At 39.2% G+C, this 19106-nt stretch overlaps 1 protein-coding gene across 5 annotated transcripts in view; it reads left to right on the forward strand.

Moving 5' to 3' along the window:
• The window catches only part of LOC121643052 (amyloid-beta A4 precursor protein-binding family B member 2), a 42874-nt gene extending 24440 nt beyond the window's left edge, over positions 1–18434 (forward strand). For 2 of the 5 annotated variants that reach the window (XM_041990240.1, XM_041990241.1), the window contains exons 9-15: positions 4908–4913; positions 8531–8645; positions 14741–14816; positions 16896–16976; positions 17064–17200; positions 17321–17503; positions 17774–18434. In XM_041990240.1, coding sequence (XP_041846174.1) covers positions 4908–4913; positions 8531–8645; positions 14741–14816; positions 16896–16976; positions 17064–17200; positions 17321–17503; positions 17774–17950 — 775 coding nt within the window. In that variant the 3' untranslated portion in view covers positions 17951–18434. The remainder of the gene's footprint in view (positions 1–4907; positions 4914–8530; positions 8646–14740; positions 14817–16895; positions 16977–17063; positions 17201–17320; positions 17504–17773) is intronic. The other 3 variants (XM_041990243.1, XM_041990242.1, XM_041990244.1) reach the window with 3 other exon arrangements.
• The last annotated feature ends 672 nt before the right edge of the window (positions 18435–19106 follow it).

Below are 19106 nucleotides of genomic sequence, written 5' to 3' on the forward strand. Positions count from 1 at the left end.
TGTACTTCTTTTTGTTATTCAAGAATACCCTGTTCTTGATCATAATGCAGTATTTATACAGCATCGTCTGTTCCTGTCTACACAGGATGTAAAAGTCATAAATGAAATTAATTAAATGAAAAATACCATACTTACCCCAGAGGGAAACTTCAATAAAACCACCAGATGTGATGACTGTGAAGTTAAAAAGCCAATAATGCTGAAGAGACTGATAAAACTTGATTTGGTTCATTTTTTTGTTATCAGTGAAGTATGAGTGTTTGTGCAGCAGTTATTAGAGCTATACAATGCAGGGACATCATGAGTAAACAATTGTGGATAAAATAATATAATTGTCTGTTTGCTTTTACAAAATTTGCTTTACTTTTTACATTAGATGATCAGTTGTAATGTAACATTGAAATGTAGAATTGGTTTAAACTTCTTATGTTTGTTTTTAAGTCTCTAAATGGCCCTTCCCCACCTGTCTGAGCTTCTTTATCCCTACTTGCCTTCTCGGTCCCTGAGGTCAGCTGACCAGCTGCTCCTGCAGGTACCAAGGTCCAGGAGGAAGCTCAGAGGGGACAGGGCCTTCTCTGGTGCTGCTCCACAATTGTGGAATAATCTGCCTTTGCTCATAAGAGACCTCTTCACTGTCCATTTTTAAAACTCATCTTAAAATCCATTTTTCTTCTTTGGCTTTTACCCCAGCAAGACTTAATTTTATTTTATTTCTTATTTGTTGTAATTGGTTTTTATTGTGTTGGTATTAGCTCTTCTTATTTCTCATGTTTTTAGTTGTAGTGATATTGATTTTAATTGTGTGCAGCACTTTGTTTCGGCTGTGGTTGTTTTAAAGTGCTAAATAAAGTTGGTATGGTATGGTAATAATCAGTTCATTATTTCCTAAAATCTACAGTCTTTTTAAAAAGGTTTCACTTAGGCCATGTTTACATGCAAAGTGCAAATATTTTTTCTTTGCATTAAAAAGAAAAAAAAATGCATTTGCACAACAGCAGAATGAAAAGTATGTCCATGCAGGAGAAAACGCAAAGAGGACTGGAAACAACGTAGTGTGCATGCCAGGCCTCTAGTGGGCAGTGTAACTTTGCAACGACACACCCAGGTGTGTATCCTTATAAGACCTCAAAACACAACACAACAACAGAAGCATTATCTGGCCCATGTAACCTCTGCATGTTCGCTGACGACATTAATACTCTACCTGAAACAGGTTTTGCTCCAATCGTCCAAATAAATTAAAAATATGTAGCAGCACAAACATGACACATTGTTGTGCTTTTCGCGGGTTAAGCAGGTTCTGAGTGTGCAAGTGCACAATGACATGAAATATGTCATCGTTGCCAAAAGATTCCCCTTCCAGTTTACACTGACTTGCCTTGCATTGTGAGAAAATTTCACCCTGGAGGTTGTTATCAAATCTTTGCGGCTTTATCCACCCAAAATTCTGTTACCGTGTAAACAAAAGGCCAGAATGCAACAAAACTTGTGCGTTTTACTGTCTCAGCATTGTGGTGTAAACGGGGCCCATTTTGAGGTCTATGCCCCAGCCCTCTTAACAAAAATTTTCCTGGCCTTTCCCTGATAATGGGTTACAAATCTAACCATACAGGACCATTGCGCCTGTAGCAAACTGGTGGGGATCAAATGCTGCAGGGTGACAGGCCTTGATGTGTTGCAGGACGAGCCTCTCGAAGCATTTCATCACCACTTATGTTAGGCCGACAGGCCTGTAGTTTCTGAGGTTGCTGTTGCCTGATGTTTTGGGGACCGGGATGATGGTGGTTGTTTTCAGGAAGGTTGGGACTGTGGCTTGAGTCAGTGAGAGGTTGAAGACTGTAGTGAGGGTCCCTGAGAGCTGACCAGCACAAGCTTAAGGTACTTTTCCGGCTACACAGCCAGGGCTGGCTGGTTTACCTGACATAGTAACTCTCCTCCCATCATATTGTTGGAGAGTAACTGAGGTGCTCCTGTATGCAGGCAGGGGCACCGGTGGTCTGTGGGACTCCAAGTTTCTTTGCCAGCAAGACATCAGCACTGATGGTGGAAGTGTTGGTGCTGTTGTAGTTGGTGATGCTGTGGATCCCCTGACACACCTCCCGTGGATTCTTGTCCATGAGGTGTCCCTCTATTTTCCTTTTGTAAGCATCCTTAGCAGCCCTAATGCCCCTCCTTAGGTCTGCTCTGGCCCTGGAGTAAAGTTCTTTGTCCCCTGATCTGAAAGCGCTGTCATGGGCTCTGAGGAAGAGCCGTACGTCACTTGTTATCCAAGGTTTTTGGTTAGCAAAAATTCTGCAGCGTTTTTCCACAGTTTTTCCCCAATTAATTGTTTTATTCATTCATTCATTCATTCATTTTCTATACCGCTTAGTCCAGTTCAGGGTTGCAGGGGGCTGGAGCCTCACACTCACTCCTAGGCAGAATTTAGAGTGACTAATTAACCTAACTTGCATGTCTTTGGATGGTGGGAGGAAGCCAGAGTACCTGGAGAGAGCCCACACATACATGGGGAGCATAATGCAGACTCCACACAGAAAGACCACTGTCTATCACAGGTAGTTATTTACTTCTTAAAAAAAGAAACATGGTTGTAGATGCAACTTAGTAAGAATGACCATCATGGGTAGGCTACATTAGTAAAGTTTCACATATCTGACCTTATAACACACCTGTAGGTTTTTACTGAAAACATGTTATATGATTGTATAACATCTAATGTCTCTGCACTAGAATTTATACAGAGAATAAAGACCTACTATGTGGATCAACTGGAATAAAGGATGGATCCATTTAAACTACTTATTATTATCGGAACCTTTTGCTAGTTTCTCATCTCACTGTAAGGTTGAAACCTGGTTATATTAATCAGCCTCGTTGCTGATATTGATCAAACAGAACTTTCACTGAAGCTTCAGCCACCTGAAACAATGACTCTTCAAACCTTTTTCAAATCTAAAAGTTCATCTGTATCTGAACTACTCAACAAAAAAATTCAACAAAAACAGTCCAACTGTGCAACAGAGTTCAATTTTTTAAGCAGCTCTTGTCACACATGTCCCATATTTCCATGCATTTTCCATGTATATGACTGCTTTTTTGAATACACTTTATTTATAGTAAAAATGTGATAGTTTCAGTTTGTAATAGCATACCTGCAGTCTTACTTAGATCTCTACAGCACAATCAAAATATAATGTAATGAGCACTACTGCTAATTTGCTGTTAAGTTGTAGATATGTCAATTAAAATAGTTTCAGGAATCCAAATATATTAGTATTTATGTAATCATTCATGTTGGAGTTAAAGGTGGCATGACAGCAGCATGAACTGGGTTTTTTTGTAACACAAACTCTTCATTCTGCAGTTCTACATCCTAAATCCTAATTAAAATGGGCTCTGTGAAGCAAAGTAAAGTTTTTCTGCCAAGTTTACATCCAAGGGTTCCACAGGGCTAATTGTGACATATATATTAACTATCTGAACTTCAGATTTTGGCACAATCAGAGCTGCTTAAATGTCATTTCTGTCCCCTCCTGCTCTCTGTCATCACCTGTTCCCTGTTGTATTATGCGTGACTGGCATTACTGACATTTTCAATAAGTGATCACAGACCTGAGGCCACAAAAAGATGGCTTTGTAAGTTGAAAATAAATCTGACTGGGGTTAAGTGTGTGTACTCCCAACTGAGTGTTGGTGAAATGCCAAAACAGGTTGAAAAAGACGAATGTCCAGAAGTGGTTGATTTGGCCTCAGTCTTGCTGTAAAAGTCAAATAAGGTTGGTGGAATCATGTCAACCTTGCAGGGTATTTGAAAGATGACAGCATGCTCTGGATTTGATGTACAGTATGTGGTGCTGTTTTGATGTGGAGAACTGCTTTTGAGACTTTCAGAATTTTGACACCAAAATCCAGTTTTACTAAAGTGACAGATGGAAACCAAGACAGGGGGTCCGAGTTTGAAAATGAGCAAAAATAAGCAGAATGACAATTCTAAAAAAAATCCTGAGTAAAATTCAAACATGGGAAGAAAAACACACACTTAGTATGGCATGAGTGGACACATTTACATATGACTAGTAAGACATTTTTACTTATAAGCATTGATGCCGTCCCCATATGTCTCTCGGCTTGTGCGTCTGCCTTCTACTTTGTGCATGAACAGGAAAACCGGCTGTTTGGAGAGCTGTTGAAGCAGCAGTCCTGAAGCTCTGAAGATTGTTGTTATATCTGCCATCTGCTCCTGTTCCAGATGCACACGTTCAGATTGCCTCTTACCAAATGGATTGTGAGAGTCAAAGGAAGTCAATGATTGAATTAGCCCTCTTTTCTCTTACAGCCTTTGCCTTCTTTGCACTGTTCCTATAATAAAGTATCACAGACTACTGTATATGCTGTGCAGTTGTGAGGAGTTATAATGCTGATATGAGTCATTTTGTGTTGCATCTTTCTTTATGGGGGTTTCTCCTGCTGTGCAAGAAAACAGCAAGAGCATACAAGAATAACAGATAAAGAGAGATGAGAAACTTGAAAAGAAGATTAAAGAGCAAAAGCAAAGAGTTGAATGAAAGTGACTAAGAGAAGGTAAAGGTAACTGCAGTTACAAGGTGTGTTTCTTGTGTGTGTAGTAAAAATGTTGGTACGTTGCACAGGATATGTGTCCCGTGTCATAATGTAGCAGAATACTAATCCACTAAAATGAAAAGTACTCAAAGATGTGCTCCAGCTCTCACATACATTTCACAGGAAGACTATGTCTGACTCAGTATGTTGTGTGTATTAATGTTGCTGTTTTGTTTTTGTTTTTTTCTTTATCTTCTCTGTTTCACCCTCCCTACCCTTTCCTTGTTTTTAACCATACCCCTCAACTCACTTTTTCCCACCCCTTCCCTCTGCTTCCTGGGACACAGAGAAAGGTAACCGCTCTAAATGTGATCCAGCTCCTACATCGTTTTCCTGTAATTGTTATATCAGGGAGATCACATCTGTCTTTTTAGGCATCAAATCAGTGGCTTTGCTTCGCTCAGAGTTACTGCAGCGCTTTACAGAAGTGCAGCAGCAGCTACTGTAGATCCAAATCACTGGTGTTAAATCATCAGCAAGCCAGACTGACCACAGGCTATTTCCTATTAAGAGTTCCTTGCTGTTTTATAGCATTGTGATCCCTCAGAGAGGGTACCGAAGTCATAAAAGAATCATTTGTGGTATGCGAGGCAAGGCCACTCATACTGCTTTGGCGATGCACAGCTCAAATGTCCCTGAACAAAGTACGCTGGACACCACACACACACTGTCATGCATCCTAGCTCACTTTCCTGCATGGCCACAGGCAGAGAGCATTATCGACCCAACGTGTGTGAGCACACAATTAAGCAGAAAAGACAGGTTGGGTAATGGACTCATAAACACAAAGAGTCTGTTGTGATAAATGCCAGCTGTGTTTGCCATATTTCTGTTTGTGTGTGTGGTTGTTCTGGAGTTTGGGATGTGTGTTTGTGTGCATCTGGTGACACTGCCATCCAGTGAGCTTCTCTTCATGTCCCCGCTCCCTCATGGCTTTCTCTCTGCATTGTTTGATTACTCATTGTCATTTCTGTTCTGGCAGGAAACACGTCCACCTACCTTTTGTTCTGCTGCTTGTCTCACCTGTTAATGAGGAGGAAATGTGTGCATCTTTTTATCTTGTCTGTGTGGTAATGTGTGTTGGTGCACATGTCTTTCCTCCCAGATGTAGATGTTTTTCATCTGCCTCCCACACTGGTTCTCAGCGGAGTTTCCTCCCTCAACCTCACCCTCACTTTTCTTATTTTTCTTTGCCATGTGGCACTGCTGAGATGCACTTGGCATGACGTTTCCTTGGGCACAGGGATACACATCTGCCCCCATGTATGTGTATGTGTCACTATAGTCAAAGCTTTGATTCATGAATAATTAGACAAAGGAACTGGATTTAAAACCACATATATGACGCATAAAAGGGGCTTTAAGTTGTAATAAGTCCTTTTTAAACTAAGATTTTGCTATAAATGAGTAAAAACTTTCTAACACAACTCTGCAACAAGTGTCAAGAGTAAAGGTAATACTTCATAATGGTAATAATAATAATAATAAAGTGGTAATCACTCTCATTTCATGTGGCTTTTGTTTGCTTTTTTGTTTTTTGTTCAGGGAATGTAACTTGAAACTTTTTTAGCTAACTTTTGAAGACGCGACAGTACAAACAGTTATAAGGAGAAAGACTGGAAGGTTGTTTCAGATTAGAATACAGATCCAAGGACAGTTTTGATGCTTGTAATGAATCCTGTCTGGAAAGTGTCAAACCTGACAGCGTGGTCAGTAAACGGAAATATGTTTCTTGGTGTTTGTAAAAGCAGCAAATAAGGGATGATGGAGGACTAACACACAGGTTGTTCATCCTGGTTGAAGTGTCATGTAGGAACAGCATGTCTTTTTTCTTTAGTTGGCTGAGGAAAAGATTATATTTTGGTTGAGACAAAGCCCTTTAGATGCCCTCTGATACATAATCATCAGTTGGTTGATTCCAAGTAATCTAAAGCTATCATTCTTTCTATGGTTTAATTGCCAGGAGAGTAGTGCCTTCTGTTTAAAAATGTGAGCTGAAGGGGTCACCCTTAGTGAACTATTGGTAACCACTGGTCATTTGTTGGAAAGTTTATATAAAAAATATAAAGAAACTTGTATTTAGTTAATTATTTATCTCCTTTAATTATACCAGTTGGTGTTGTATTGTACATACATTGTTGGAAAACCTTTAAAATGAGTTATAACTTGTAAGAGGCATATTTCTGTGGAATGAGCAACACATGTGCCAAAGTCCCCTGAAATATTGTCCTGTTGGTATTCGCTTTTGTTTTGAGCTTCAAGTTCTGCCACAGATGTATGACTTGCACCTGAATGACACCTAGATTCTGGAGTCAGTAGCAACACCATATCTGGGACCTAACTCCATCGTCCCAGGATGACCAGGCTCTCCCCCACAGAGCCAGGATCATTACACAGTACCTTCAGAATTTTGGAGTGGAGAGAATGGAATGATCCAAACCTCAGTGCAACTGTGGGTCGTGGTCTGGACTTGTGGAATCAGCTTTGGCCGCTTTTTATTACATTTTTAAAGCACTACCTACGAGTTTAGTTGCATTCCTGATTTTAATCAGGCTTTCCAGTAATGTATAATACAACACTAATTAGTATTATTAATGGGGAAATATAAGTGACCACACAAACTTCATTATTTTTTGTTTTAAGTTTATATCTTTCCACATTAGACTGGCTTGAATAATTGAATGAATAAAGTTTTTAGTAAAATAATAATTAACTTGATGACTTTGAATGACTTCAAAACTAATTACAAAAAAATGAATTAATAGTTTCATCTAGGGAATTATTTTACTGTTCTTTTAATATTGTGTTGGTTTAACTATTATAGGGCAGAATGTGAGCCAATTATAAAGCTATTTTTTAATTAATCAGTTCAAACCTACCTTTATATTCCAAATCTTTTAAACTCAAAAGTGTTGGTAGTACTGAATGCAGGAATACAGACACTACAGTCCGTAAAAATGTATCTAACTGTTTTGTAATTTATTGTATGTAGTTTTAATAGAAAGCGTGCTATAGAATATAGCTTTCATGTCTAGACTTGATTAAACATGCAATATCATCAATATCTTTCACTGCTGTGGACCATTGAATCGACTGCCGGCTTTGGTGTGACACTGAGCCAAACAGTTTATATAGAACGGGAGAAACGCATGGATCCACTTCAGTAGAGCAGCTCTTTATTTAAAAAGGGAAAGTAATTAGAATGATTCCAGAAACAACTGATTAAAAAAAACTAAGTAGAGACCCAAACTCAAGAAAAACGGCTACAGGAAATATAGGACACAAATTGGCTATCATATCTACACACTGGCTCCACAACGAAGTGTCCTTTGGGAGATGTCTGAAGCCCTTAAAGAAGTGTTTGATCACAATATCCAACAGCATTCAAAGGTGGCCCTCAATGAGTAATGCCAGGAAGCTTGGAGAGGAAAGCTGTTACTTTTTTGCTAATAGGAGTTTGTGAAGTGGATAAAACCTCATTCCCAAATACAGTATGTAAAAATTAGAACAAGTTAGATTTGAAACTAATAAAGAAGAAAAAAAAAACTCATTATCAGGTAATGTGAAATTAATTTAACCATTCTGCTTATTATTGACCCTAACGGATACAGCTGTACTCTTATCACACAAACAAACCTTCTTATTTAAGGCACATATTATAACAAATTGTTTCCCTTCTCATAAAGTCATAAATGTTAGAGCACAGCTGAAAGAATGAAGTTTAGCTTAGAAGTTACAGGCTGGAGGATCATTAACTTAGTGAAAGGAAGTAGAGGTTCATGTTTACAACCCTTTAACAATGTGTTTCTTTCACCTGCTCTGAGGATACATTACAACGGGCACTGAGTTTGTCTTGTGTGTGCTATAATTTCACATACAATCATTGCTGTGTCTTCCATCCATGCTTCAGGGATTTTGCCTATGTGGCCAGAGACAAAAACACGCGGGTGTTGAAGTGCCACGTGTTCCGATGTGATACCCCTGCTGCAGCCATCGCTACGAGTCTCCACGAAATCTGTTCCAAGGTGGGTGTTGTTACCGTTGCCACCTCCTCATGAATGAGCTTATCCTCTGCTCTGACTTTATCAAGCTTTAATCAGTGCAGCTATTACTGAACATAGTTTATTCAGTTATCCAGAGCTGATTTTCATTATTGCTGTAAATGAGATATGCATATTTTAAAAACACTAATAAACAGGACAGAAAACATAGGTTTGATAAGTTTTCTAATCTGTTGTGTTTTGCTTGAGAAAGAAGAACCATGAGGAAAAACAGTGGAAAATTGCAAGATAAGATTGAGGTTACAGAAAGCATGCTGAATAATTGTGGTGTTAACAATAAATCAGAAATCCTTACAACCACAGAGCCAGAGCAGAGACAACAGGCTCGTGTGTGTTAAGAAGCAAAAGCAACAAACTGCTGGCCACTTCTTTAGACTTTAAAAATAAGGTGACAGTCTGTAATTACCAGTGAAACAACACCCAGAGTAGCAGCATAACACAGTCATCATTAGACTGTTATGCTGTCTATATTTCCAGCAGTCAATAGCTTATTTGCCTCACATTAATAACAGCTTTCATAAATTAAGCAGATTAATCTGTTAAAGAATATTAATAAGCTGTAACTTTTCTGGCATTCTGAATTTATCATCATTTTACATTATTCTCAAAAACAGACTAAGAGATCTTTGTCTTAACATATCAGTTTATTCAAATATGTGAAGATGGTTTTGATGAATACATTTCTCTGTTTGATGCATCAGTATAAACTTTTATGTGAATAACAAATAAACTTCCATTTAGACTGACTCATGAGGACACAGAAATACGCTGCTGACTGTAATCTTTGCTTGAGGTGACATCCAGAGGTGTTGTGGTTGACTGTTTGTGTTTTTGTCTATTGGCTTATTTTACTTGGTTCCAGACTTAATAGTTGTAAGACAGGCTGTGAATATAGTTTTTTAATAACAAAGTCTTATTCCAATTCTCAGGTTTACACATCTGGACACTGAAAAGTCATCTGGTCTTTACCAGGTCTTAGAATTAGTCGGAACTACAACACATGACATTTTACACTGTTATTATTCATCTTTAAAAAACTGAGGCATAATGCATAATGTGGGGCGGCATGGCTCAGCAAGGTAGAACGGTCGTCTTGTAACCAGAGGGTTGCCAGTTCGATCCTTGGCCAAGTTGAGTTCATGTCGAGGTGTCTTTGGGCAAGACACCAAACCCCTAATTGCTCCTGATGGGTCGTGGTTGAGCCTCCGCCATCAGTATGTGAATATGTGTGTGTGAATGGGTGAATGTGATGTATGATGTAAAGCTCTTTGGGTATCATTCCAGGTACAGTAAGGGGCCATATAAATACGGACTATTTACCATTTAAGATTTAATTCTATTCTATTCTATTCTATTCTACAGTCATTTAGCAGACGCTTTTATCCAAAGCTACTTACATCTGAGAGTAAGAACAACACAAGCAAGAATTCAAACAAGATGTGGTAGTCAGACTGCTTTGAGTCCAGTTGGGCCCAGGTGCTGTCATGTAGAGCTAGAGGCAGTGCATATAAATATATATATATATATATATATATATATATATATATATATTTGTAAGTCATTTTGTTTCAATACAACATCACGATTTCATCACACAATATCATTTTGGGAGTAAATGCATGCAGCTTATTGAGTACTTGGTTGAGCCAAAGAGCTGGACAAATCTTTCTAACTCATTCTGTTGAGTAGAAGAGTTAAGCTAAGTGCAAAAATGCTCCTTAAACAACTGGGTATTTAGCTTGCTTTTAAAAGTGGTAGATCGTTTCACCACCGGGGGACAACAGAGGAGAAGAGTCTAGCTACTGATTTTGCGCCACGTTGCGGTGGGAGCACTAGGCGTTTTTTTCTGGCAGAGAGTAACTGTCGAGAGGGAGTGTAGCTCTGGATTAAGGCGTGAAGGTAGACAGGAGCCTTTTGGGTTATTGTTTTGTAAGCCAGAAGCAGAGCTTTGAATTTGATGTGTGCTGCAACTGGAAACCAGTGAAGAGCGATTAGCAGCAGAGTGACATGAGCTCTTTTGGGCTGGTTGAAGACCAGACATGCTGCTGCGTTCTGGATCATCTGCAGAGGTTTAACTGAGCATGCAGACAGGCCAGCCAGTAAGGAGTTGCAGTAGTCAATGTGTGAAATGACCAGAGCCTGGACCAGGAGCTGTGCCGTGTGTTCAGTCAGGTAGGGTCTGATCCTCCTGATGTTGTGGAGAGCAAATCGGCAAGATCGAGCAACTGAGGAAACATGATCCTTAAAGATCAGCTGGTTGTGTACCATGACAACAAGATTAATGCAGAAACAGTGTGAAAATCTAAGTATGTCTTTAGTGTACTTAGTATTTAATTCATTGATCATCAGCCAGTTTGAGCACCTCTATAAAACGTTTGGTCAGTTTGCTGGTCTGGGAAGGTGATTCTGCAAGCTATTACATCACGGAGTGTGCCTAGTTTTTCACTTAGCATTCTGACTTAGTTCTTGTTCAATGTTTACATAGTGTGTTCATGTATTGTTGGTCATCTGAAGTTGCATTTACTTTATTTTTAAACCTGTTAAGGAGCAGGTCATTTTTAAATATGTCCTGACATATAAAACCTTTCAATTGAAGAAGGGTGCACTTACATTTTCACATGACTCTACATTTATCCTTCCCAAGCCACCACAGAGGTTTACACATATAGAATCACTGAAGTGTGCAAGAAATAAACAAAAATCCTTTCCATAGAGAAGTTACAATATATCACTGCAAAAGAAAACACCTTTACTCTGCCACACTACCTGTATGAGCTGTTCCAGAACTGCAGAGTCACACATTATACATTATAAACAGATTCAGCTGTGTTACTGCTTTTGACCTCCCTGGTCCATCCACCGTACAAAAGTCTTTTTCACACACGAGATACAAAACATTAATGGCTACATCACTTTGTTAGAGCAAATGCATGCAGTCATTCACAAACTGGTCACATTTATTTTAATGTCCTTCAGCCTTCATCCAGACAGATCTGTGAAAGTGATGGAAAGACCCATCATGTGCATGCTATATTTGTGATCCGTGCAAGAACGGACAATATATGAAGCGTGGTAAAATGAAATAGTCTTTATAGAGTCACAAGTTTATAAAAATGTGTCATACAACTGTAACAATTCATATTAGAGTGCCAAACATGCAGTGTTTGTGTAAAACATAGCTGAGGTGGATGGAAGCAGCTGAAAATATTACTTTTCTACAAGCTGGACAGCAATCCACGGTGACAACATCAAGTCCCATTTTCAATAGACAGCATGAAAAGGCCTTCAAGGACAATGATTATTCCAAATATTCACTTATTTTTCCATCATGAGGTTAATATTTATGATTTTGAATGAAAAGTCTTCAGGTATTGGATGGATTTCACTTTGTGATCAAAGTGAAAGCAGCTCTGAGCAGATGCTCAGCACACAGAAAAAACTGGCTCTATGATACCAAACGATGAACTCAATACTGATATTGTATATTGCTGCTCCAGATAGTGTACACGTGCACAGTTGTTTACTTTGTAGACTCCCCTTAGCTACAAGCTACAATGAGTTTCTTTGGTGGAACTTCCTCACACACCATAACAGATTATGTGCTCTTTAATAAGCTCAACTAAACCAATGTCCAATGAAATCAAAGCACTTTGATTCTACCAACCTAAGCCTGCTGGCAGCCACTTGGGCTTTTTTGCGCTGTATTCTACCCACATTCACTTTGCACTGCCACAGTATCGCATACTTTCACATACTTGATATACAAACAGTCTGTCAGTGCTAACCTGCCAAGCCAAGGGTTTGCAAAATGGCAAGCCCCACACATGCCACCAGATGAATTAAAATTATTTCTTCAAATTTTTGGACAAAATCAAAGTTAGCATTAGCTTAAAGGATTTAGTGTAAAAGTGTTAAGTCTGGAAAATCCAAAGCTAAGGTACAATACCCTTTGACTAATGAATGGGACCAACTGTTAGTCTTGCATAAAAATGCTGTTAGCAATACGGTATTTCTAGCCAATTTCCTGATAGGGAATGTACTGGATATACCTACAAATGAAGACCAGTGGTAGAAAACCAAAATTAGAGGACACTTACTCTACACACATATTGGACAATGAGAAACCAACTGTCCTTAGGTCTGCAGTGACCTTGTAAAGGACGAATACCTGGAACTAAAGATCTCCCTGAGAGGTATGCTGACCCATTTAGAGAAAAAAAGCTTCTTTTTCCCCTTATGATTTCCCTTTATCTCTAACCCCAAACTAAAGGAAAAGTGTGCATCAGTGAATCTGTATCAGAGTCAGTGGCCCCTCATACTGCCTATTTTAAACTCAGTGGTAGTTCTCTCTTTACTGCAGGGGAGAAACTTGGTGACCTGAGTCTTGCAGCTGCGCAGTACATTAAACAGGCCTCATCTTTCTGTGTGTGTGTGTGTGTAAGAAAGTGTGTGGATGCATACGTCGCCTTGCATGTTCCCCTGTGAGCAGAGTTGCAGACTCACCATAGACTTTGATTAATGACACCTACAATTAATCAAGTGTCTGTAGCAGGAAGAAAGTGCATTGCCTCAGAGCAGGACCATGCAGAAAATTCAACTCTCTTTAAAGAAGGTGTACCCTGCAGCACATGAGCAGAGGGGAAATAAAGCAGAAAAAAAATGACATTTCTTGTTTTTTGTTTGTGTGCCTGTTTTATTTCTTGAGAACAGAGCAGGTAATAATAAATGTTTCTTATTAACATTAAGGAGACTGGCCTCTAATAAATCAGCCCATTGGTCACTTGTTTTTACAGGCCATAGAAACACATAATTACATCCAAATAATATGAAACATCAACAGCATGGTTGCAAAATTCTGAGAAAGGTACTGATAGGATTGTCCATCCATCCATTATCTATACCGCTTTGTCCAATGAAGGGTCGTGGGGCAGCCGGAGGCTAACCCAGCAGTTACACCCTGGACAGATCACCAGCCCATCGCAGGACCAACACAGAGACAAACAAGCATTCACACTCACTCCTAGGGAGGATGTAGAGTCACCAGTTAACCTAACATGCATGTTTTTGGATGGTGGGTGGAAGCCGGAGTACCCGGATAGAACCCACACACACAAAGGGAGACCATGCTAGCTTCACACAGAAAGGCCACTGTTCGAACCTCCCCCCAGCCAAGGCTCGACCCAGCGACCTGTATGATATGGTATTATTATTCTTAACAGCTGATAGGATTGTTAAAAATAATATTTTGATAGTTGATACAAATAGTTTTAAAGAAAAAAAAAGTACAATTTGATAGGATCTCAGCATTTGAATTGGCACAAAATCTGTAAACTTATCCAAAACATTTTTAACTTGCATAACCTTTATTAGCTCAATGACACTTTCAGTGCTTTGCCCAACAAATTTTTTTTTTTTTTTTTTTTTTTTTTTTTTTTTTTTTTTGCATCCCAGCAAAAGAAAATATAAATAATTTAGTCAATTCCAGGGCAAAGACAATGCAACACAATCAGGACACACCAGATAAATATAGGCCACTGCCACCAGCTGATGTTACCCCATTCACCGATTAAAGTCAGCATGAAAATCAGCTGATACTATTGATTCTGTGAATCGCTAGTAGTAGTAGTAGTAGAACTACAATCTTTTTCTTCCTTTTTGTTTAGAGTTTTACATCTCTAGTAGAAACATGTTTATTTCTATGAATCCAACAGACTAAAGTGCAAAGGACTTCTAATGTTTTTGTGGTAATTATTATAGTTAATGATTTTGTAATAACAAAATTATTTGAATTGTTTGTGAGTCTTTTTGAAAAACTCACATTGTCTATTAGTGTATGAACCATACTAAACCTGTCTATTACTTTCTCCTCCTCCTCTATTCTGGTTGCTTTCCCTTTTTTTTTTTTTTTTTTTTACCAAAATCTCTTCCATCATTTTCTTTCTTTCTTTCTTTCTTTCTTTCTTTCTTTCTTTTCTTTCTTTCTTTCTTTCTTTCTTTCTTTCCCACTCCCTATGTTTTCTGCACACATTTTTTTTATTTTCTTTGTTCTCCTTTCTCAGATTATGGCTGAAAGAAAAAGTGCCAAGGCTGCAGCTGGCAGCTCCTCCCAGAATGGCTCTGATGTACCCCTACAAGGTACACTCTCTCTTTCACACACACACACACACACACACGTACGTACACACACGCACACACACACTTATAGAGTCACATTTCCATCACTTCAGAGGACATGGCAATGACAATCACCTCCTGGAGACACATTGTATGTTAACCATGACCAGAACTTATTCCTAACCACCTTCCAATATCCAACCCTATAGCCCTGAACCTATAATGTCATAACTTGCATTACATAAACTTTTGTCCCTAACAGGGTGAAAATGTCATTGTGACAGTTTAAACTGATTTACTTCCTTATAACATGAGTAATGCAACACGATACGTATACACTCTTTTCCTGAGTCTCGTTCCTCTGTAGTTCCTGAATTTGTCAGCCATGTGTTATCTCCCCTGTTGTAGTCTCTTGTTTCCCATTACAGAATTCCTCCGCATCCAAAACCACTTATTTTTAAAAAAGATGGCCCTGTTGCCACAGGAGCACATATGAACAATTGTTAATAGAAAAAAATATCATTTTTTTGGTTCAGCTACAAACAAATAATGCTGACTCCAGAACAACTGCTTGCTCAACAATCCCATAGCTTCCTTCTCACAGTACCAGCTTTTTTCACTGTTATCCCTTTTTGCTAATTCTCTCTGCTGTTTTCTGTCAGTCCCAAGTGATTATTGGAAAACAGAGAAAAGAGTCCAGTGCAATTCATCCTCTGCTATAACCTCAGCCGCCGTACGTATCTGCTGAGTGAAAGGAAAAACAGCACAGGGCATCTGAATATAAAAGAACTATATCAGCTCCTCACTTACAGATACAGCCAACCTCATTAAAACCCAATTAGTGTTTCTTTGAGGGAGCTCATGGTGCTCCACAGCCCCCATCCCAACCCCAGGATCAAAGAACTCAACTGCTGAAAGATCCCTTGCATCTTTTAAGCTGTAACTTGCCCTAACTCAGGGAATTGTCATCTACTAAAGAAAGCAGCTGATATGCAGTGAGAGGTGATTGCCTAGCAGTAGATAGACCAGGCCATTACCTCTAGAGGTTGGCTAGAGCTCTTATTACAGGGAATGGGAAACAGTTCTTGTTACTGACTGAATTACAGTAGATCTGGACTCTGTGTTGGGACACAAATGAGGAGATTAGCCTGAAAGGCTTTGGGAACAGCGCCAGCACCAGGATAATGCCTCTGCTGTTTTCACTGGCTTTAAAATGGAATCAGCGTATGAAAAACCTTTTATAATCTATTGTTCATGTTACTATACCAGGACACTAGCAATATGCATACATAGATATTCGGGGCGTTTACTGTTAAAAGTGAGTGCAGGCAAAAGCTATCATCTCCATCCAATCATATTTCAGACTAATTGAATCCTGAGCACTCAGCTTTTAGAGTAATTAGGTTAGTCAGACAGTTTCTGCTTTAATCATGTGACCCAAGCCTATGATATCACAGCTGGTGATGTTACAGGTGCAACTGAGCACACCTCTGAAGTGTATGATGCTCAACAAGAAAAGACAAGACAGAGCAACATGTCTGCAGCTGTTGTCACTATTTTGAAAGTGATTTTCTGTCCTTTTCAGCACAGCGTTGGCTGAATTATTTCACATAATAATGCACTCGAGCATTTACAACATTAAGCTATAATTAACTGCTTTTGGTGTTTTGCATTTTGCCTTGTCAAAAATCATCCCAAGCTTGTAAAGCTAATTGTCTGTTGTGTCAATAGTGAGTTCCTGGAGGTGTAAACGCCTGTGATACCCAAGATGCAGGTGATAGCTTTGATGATTCATTGTGTAATGCGGTCTTTTCTGCCTACAGGCCGTTGCATAAACAGACGCAGCAGGGTCTCGCATAGAAATTGTCCAGCTCTGTGATATCTACCATGCTCCTGTGTGTTTTTCATGCTCTAATCATGTCTAGAGCAGCACAAAATATTAAAATATTCACCAGTGTTTGTTTATTTTCTGCTTTAAGCCAATTATCGTGTGTGGACTCTGCTTTTGAAAGTTTGAGTTAGACGCTGTCCAGTGATAAAAATTTCCTTCAGGTGATCTGAGTGTGTGCTTTAATATGTGTTTGCGTGTTTCCTCTGTAGAGTTTCCCATGCCAAAGACTGAATTGGTGCAGAAGTTTCATGTGCTGTATCTGGGAATGACATCTGTATCTCGCCCTATAGGTAAAACTGAAGCCGTACCGATATCTACACACATAAGATTTTCTGCATTCTGTGGCTGAATCCTCAGTCTACTATCTAACATTTCAGACTCCCCTCTTCCCTCTCCAGGTATGGACATTATAAATGGGGCCATAGAAAACCTCCTGTCGTCCACAGGCAAAGAAGACTGGACTCCTGTCATACTGAGTATTGCTGACACCACAGTAGCAGTCATCAAAGAAAAGGTCAGTAATATTTTGTAGTTGTCATGGAGACAAACAAATTATTCAAAGATAGGAGAGGGCTTATCAATTAGGGAAAAAAGGATATAAGAACACTAATTCTCATATTTGATCTTCATCCAGGAAGAGGAAGAGGAGGTGTTGGTGGAGTGCCGTGTTCGTTTTTTGTCCTTCATGGGAGTGGGACGGGATGTGCATACATTTGCCTTCATTATGGACACTGGGAACCAGCATTTCCAGTGTCACGTGTTCTGGTGTGACCCCAATGCAGGCAGCGTCTCTGAAGCTGTGCAGGCAGCTTGTGTGGTAAGCTTTGAAACAGAAGTATAACAGAAACAAATGGCAACTTTATAGGGATTATTTCTAGGATTTTGATATGTTGCCTGTGACAAGCTGTAGCTTTCTTCATAATTTTCTTTATTTGTTATTTGTACCATTATGGGCTAGAACATTTTAGAAACAGACATGAAATTTCTAAAACACATTCTCAGCAGGATTATGATTAATCATCTTAAGCATTCAGCCATTTAGACGCTCTGATACTTACTTGCATAACGCTTTACTCTTCTTCCTCAGCTCCGGTACCAGAAGTGTCTGGTAGCACGGCCACCCGCCCAGCGTGCTGGCTCTTCTTCCTCTCCCTCTGCAGACTCAGTGACCAGGCGGGTGACCACCAGCGTGAAACGCAGTGTCCAGTCTCTTATAGACACTCTGAAAACCAAGAAACAGTCATCAGAACTGCCCCAGCAATGACCATCACCACTAATCACTGCACCCTGCTCCAGCCTGGAGGCCACTCACACAACAGCCACAACAACACTTAATGAGTACCAGTCATGGTAACTAATAATGTACATACAGTATAACAAACACCACTGCAAACAAAGGAAAGAAGAGCAATCCTTAGGTATGCTTGATGAAAAATAACCTCACCTGTTTTGTGTGAAGGAATGGAAAACCTGGTGTCACTGGTAGAACTTTGACCTTTGAACGCTGTTTTGTCGAGGTGAAACCCACCTCCCGTTTGTGGATTTCAACGCTAGATGGATTACTTGATCACACACTACAGGCAAGATTGTCCAGAAGAAAAAAAATATCATATTTCTATTCACAGACTAGTTATGGAGCAGCTCATGGTTTACTCATTTTCTTCACATCTCTGTCTCCTTCTGAACTCATGGACTGGATTAGCTATAGTAGCCTTCCAGAAAAAAAAAAGAAAAGAAAAAAAACACTGGTGTTGTCTTGCTGTCATGAGGATTTAACAGGAAAATGTGAAATTCATCAAAGATCAAACAACCGAGACCTGTCATCAGTCTGCAGCTGCCCACCAGAACACATGACAGACTAGACAAACACAAAAGACAAAATTTTTCATGATGGATGAAGTGGCTGTAATAATAAAGTGTATGTCAATGATTGTATGTAGAAAGAGAGAAAATAGGGCACAAAACTTGTAGATAAAGTATGAGCGAGAGGTGTGATTTCGGTGACAGATATGGGGTTTGATTTTTGCATGTTTTCTTGATGGGTTTATGTTTAATGTTGATGAGTTGAGGGTCTTGAGTAGAAGACTGGTGAACACACAAAAAAACTAGACACCCTCAGCATAACTCATGTTCTTTTTTTCACGACTGGATTTACACTGGCACTAGAAGATCCCAGTTCATACCCAACTGACACATTGCCCCATGTACAAAAACACAATTAAGGATTGTCAGTTTTTACATTTAATTCTTTAACAAATGGGTTAAACAGCATAACAAAGCTGAATGGTTTTATGATGTATTTTGAGGCTTAAGATTGTAATTTTTCTTTTTAATGTAGAAAAAACTGACATTTAAAAGCTCAAGAATGTTTCATTGCTTAATAAATTCCTCAGGAATTTTTATTTATGCGGATGCAAGAA

Source organism: Melanotaenia boesemani, chromosome 7 (assembly GCF_017639745.1).
Source record: "Melanotaenia boesemani isolate fMelBoe1 chromosome 7, fMelBoe1.pri, whole genome shotgun sequence".
Classification (NCBI taxonomy): domain Eukaryota; kingdom Metazoa; phylum Chordata; class Actinopteri; order Atheriniformes; family Melanotaeniidae; genus Melanotaenia; species Melanotaenia boesemani.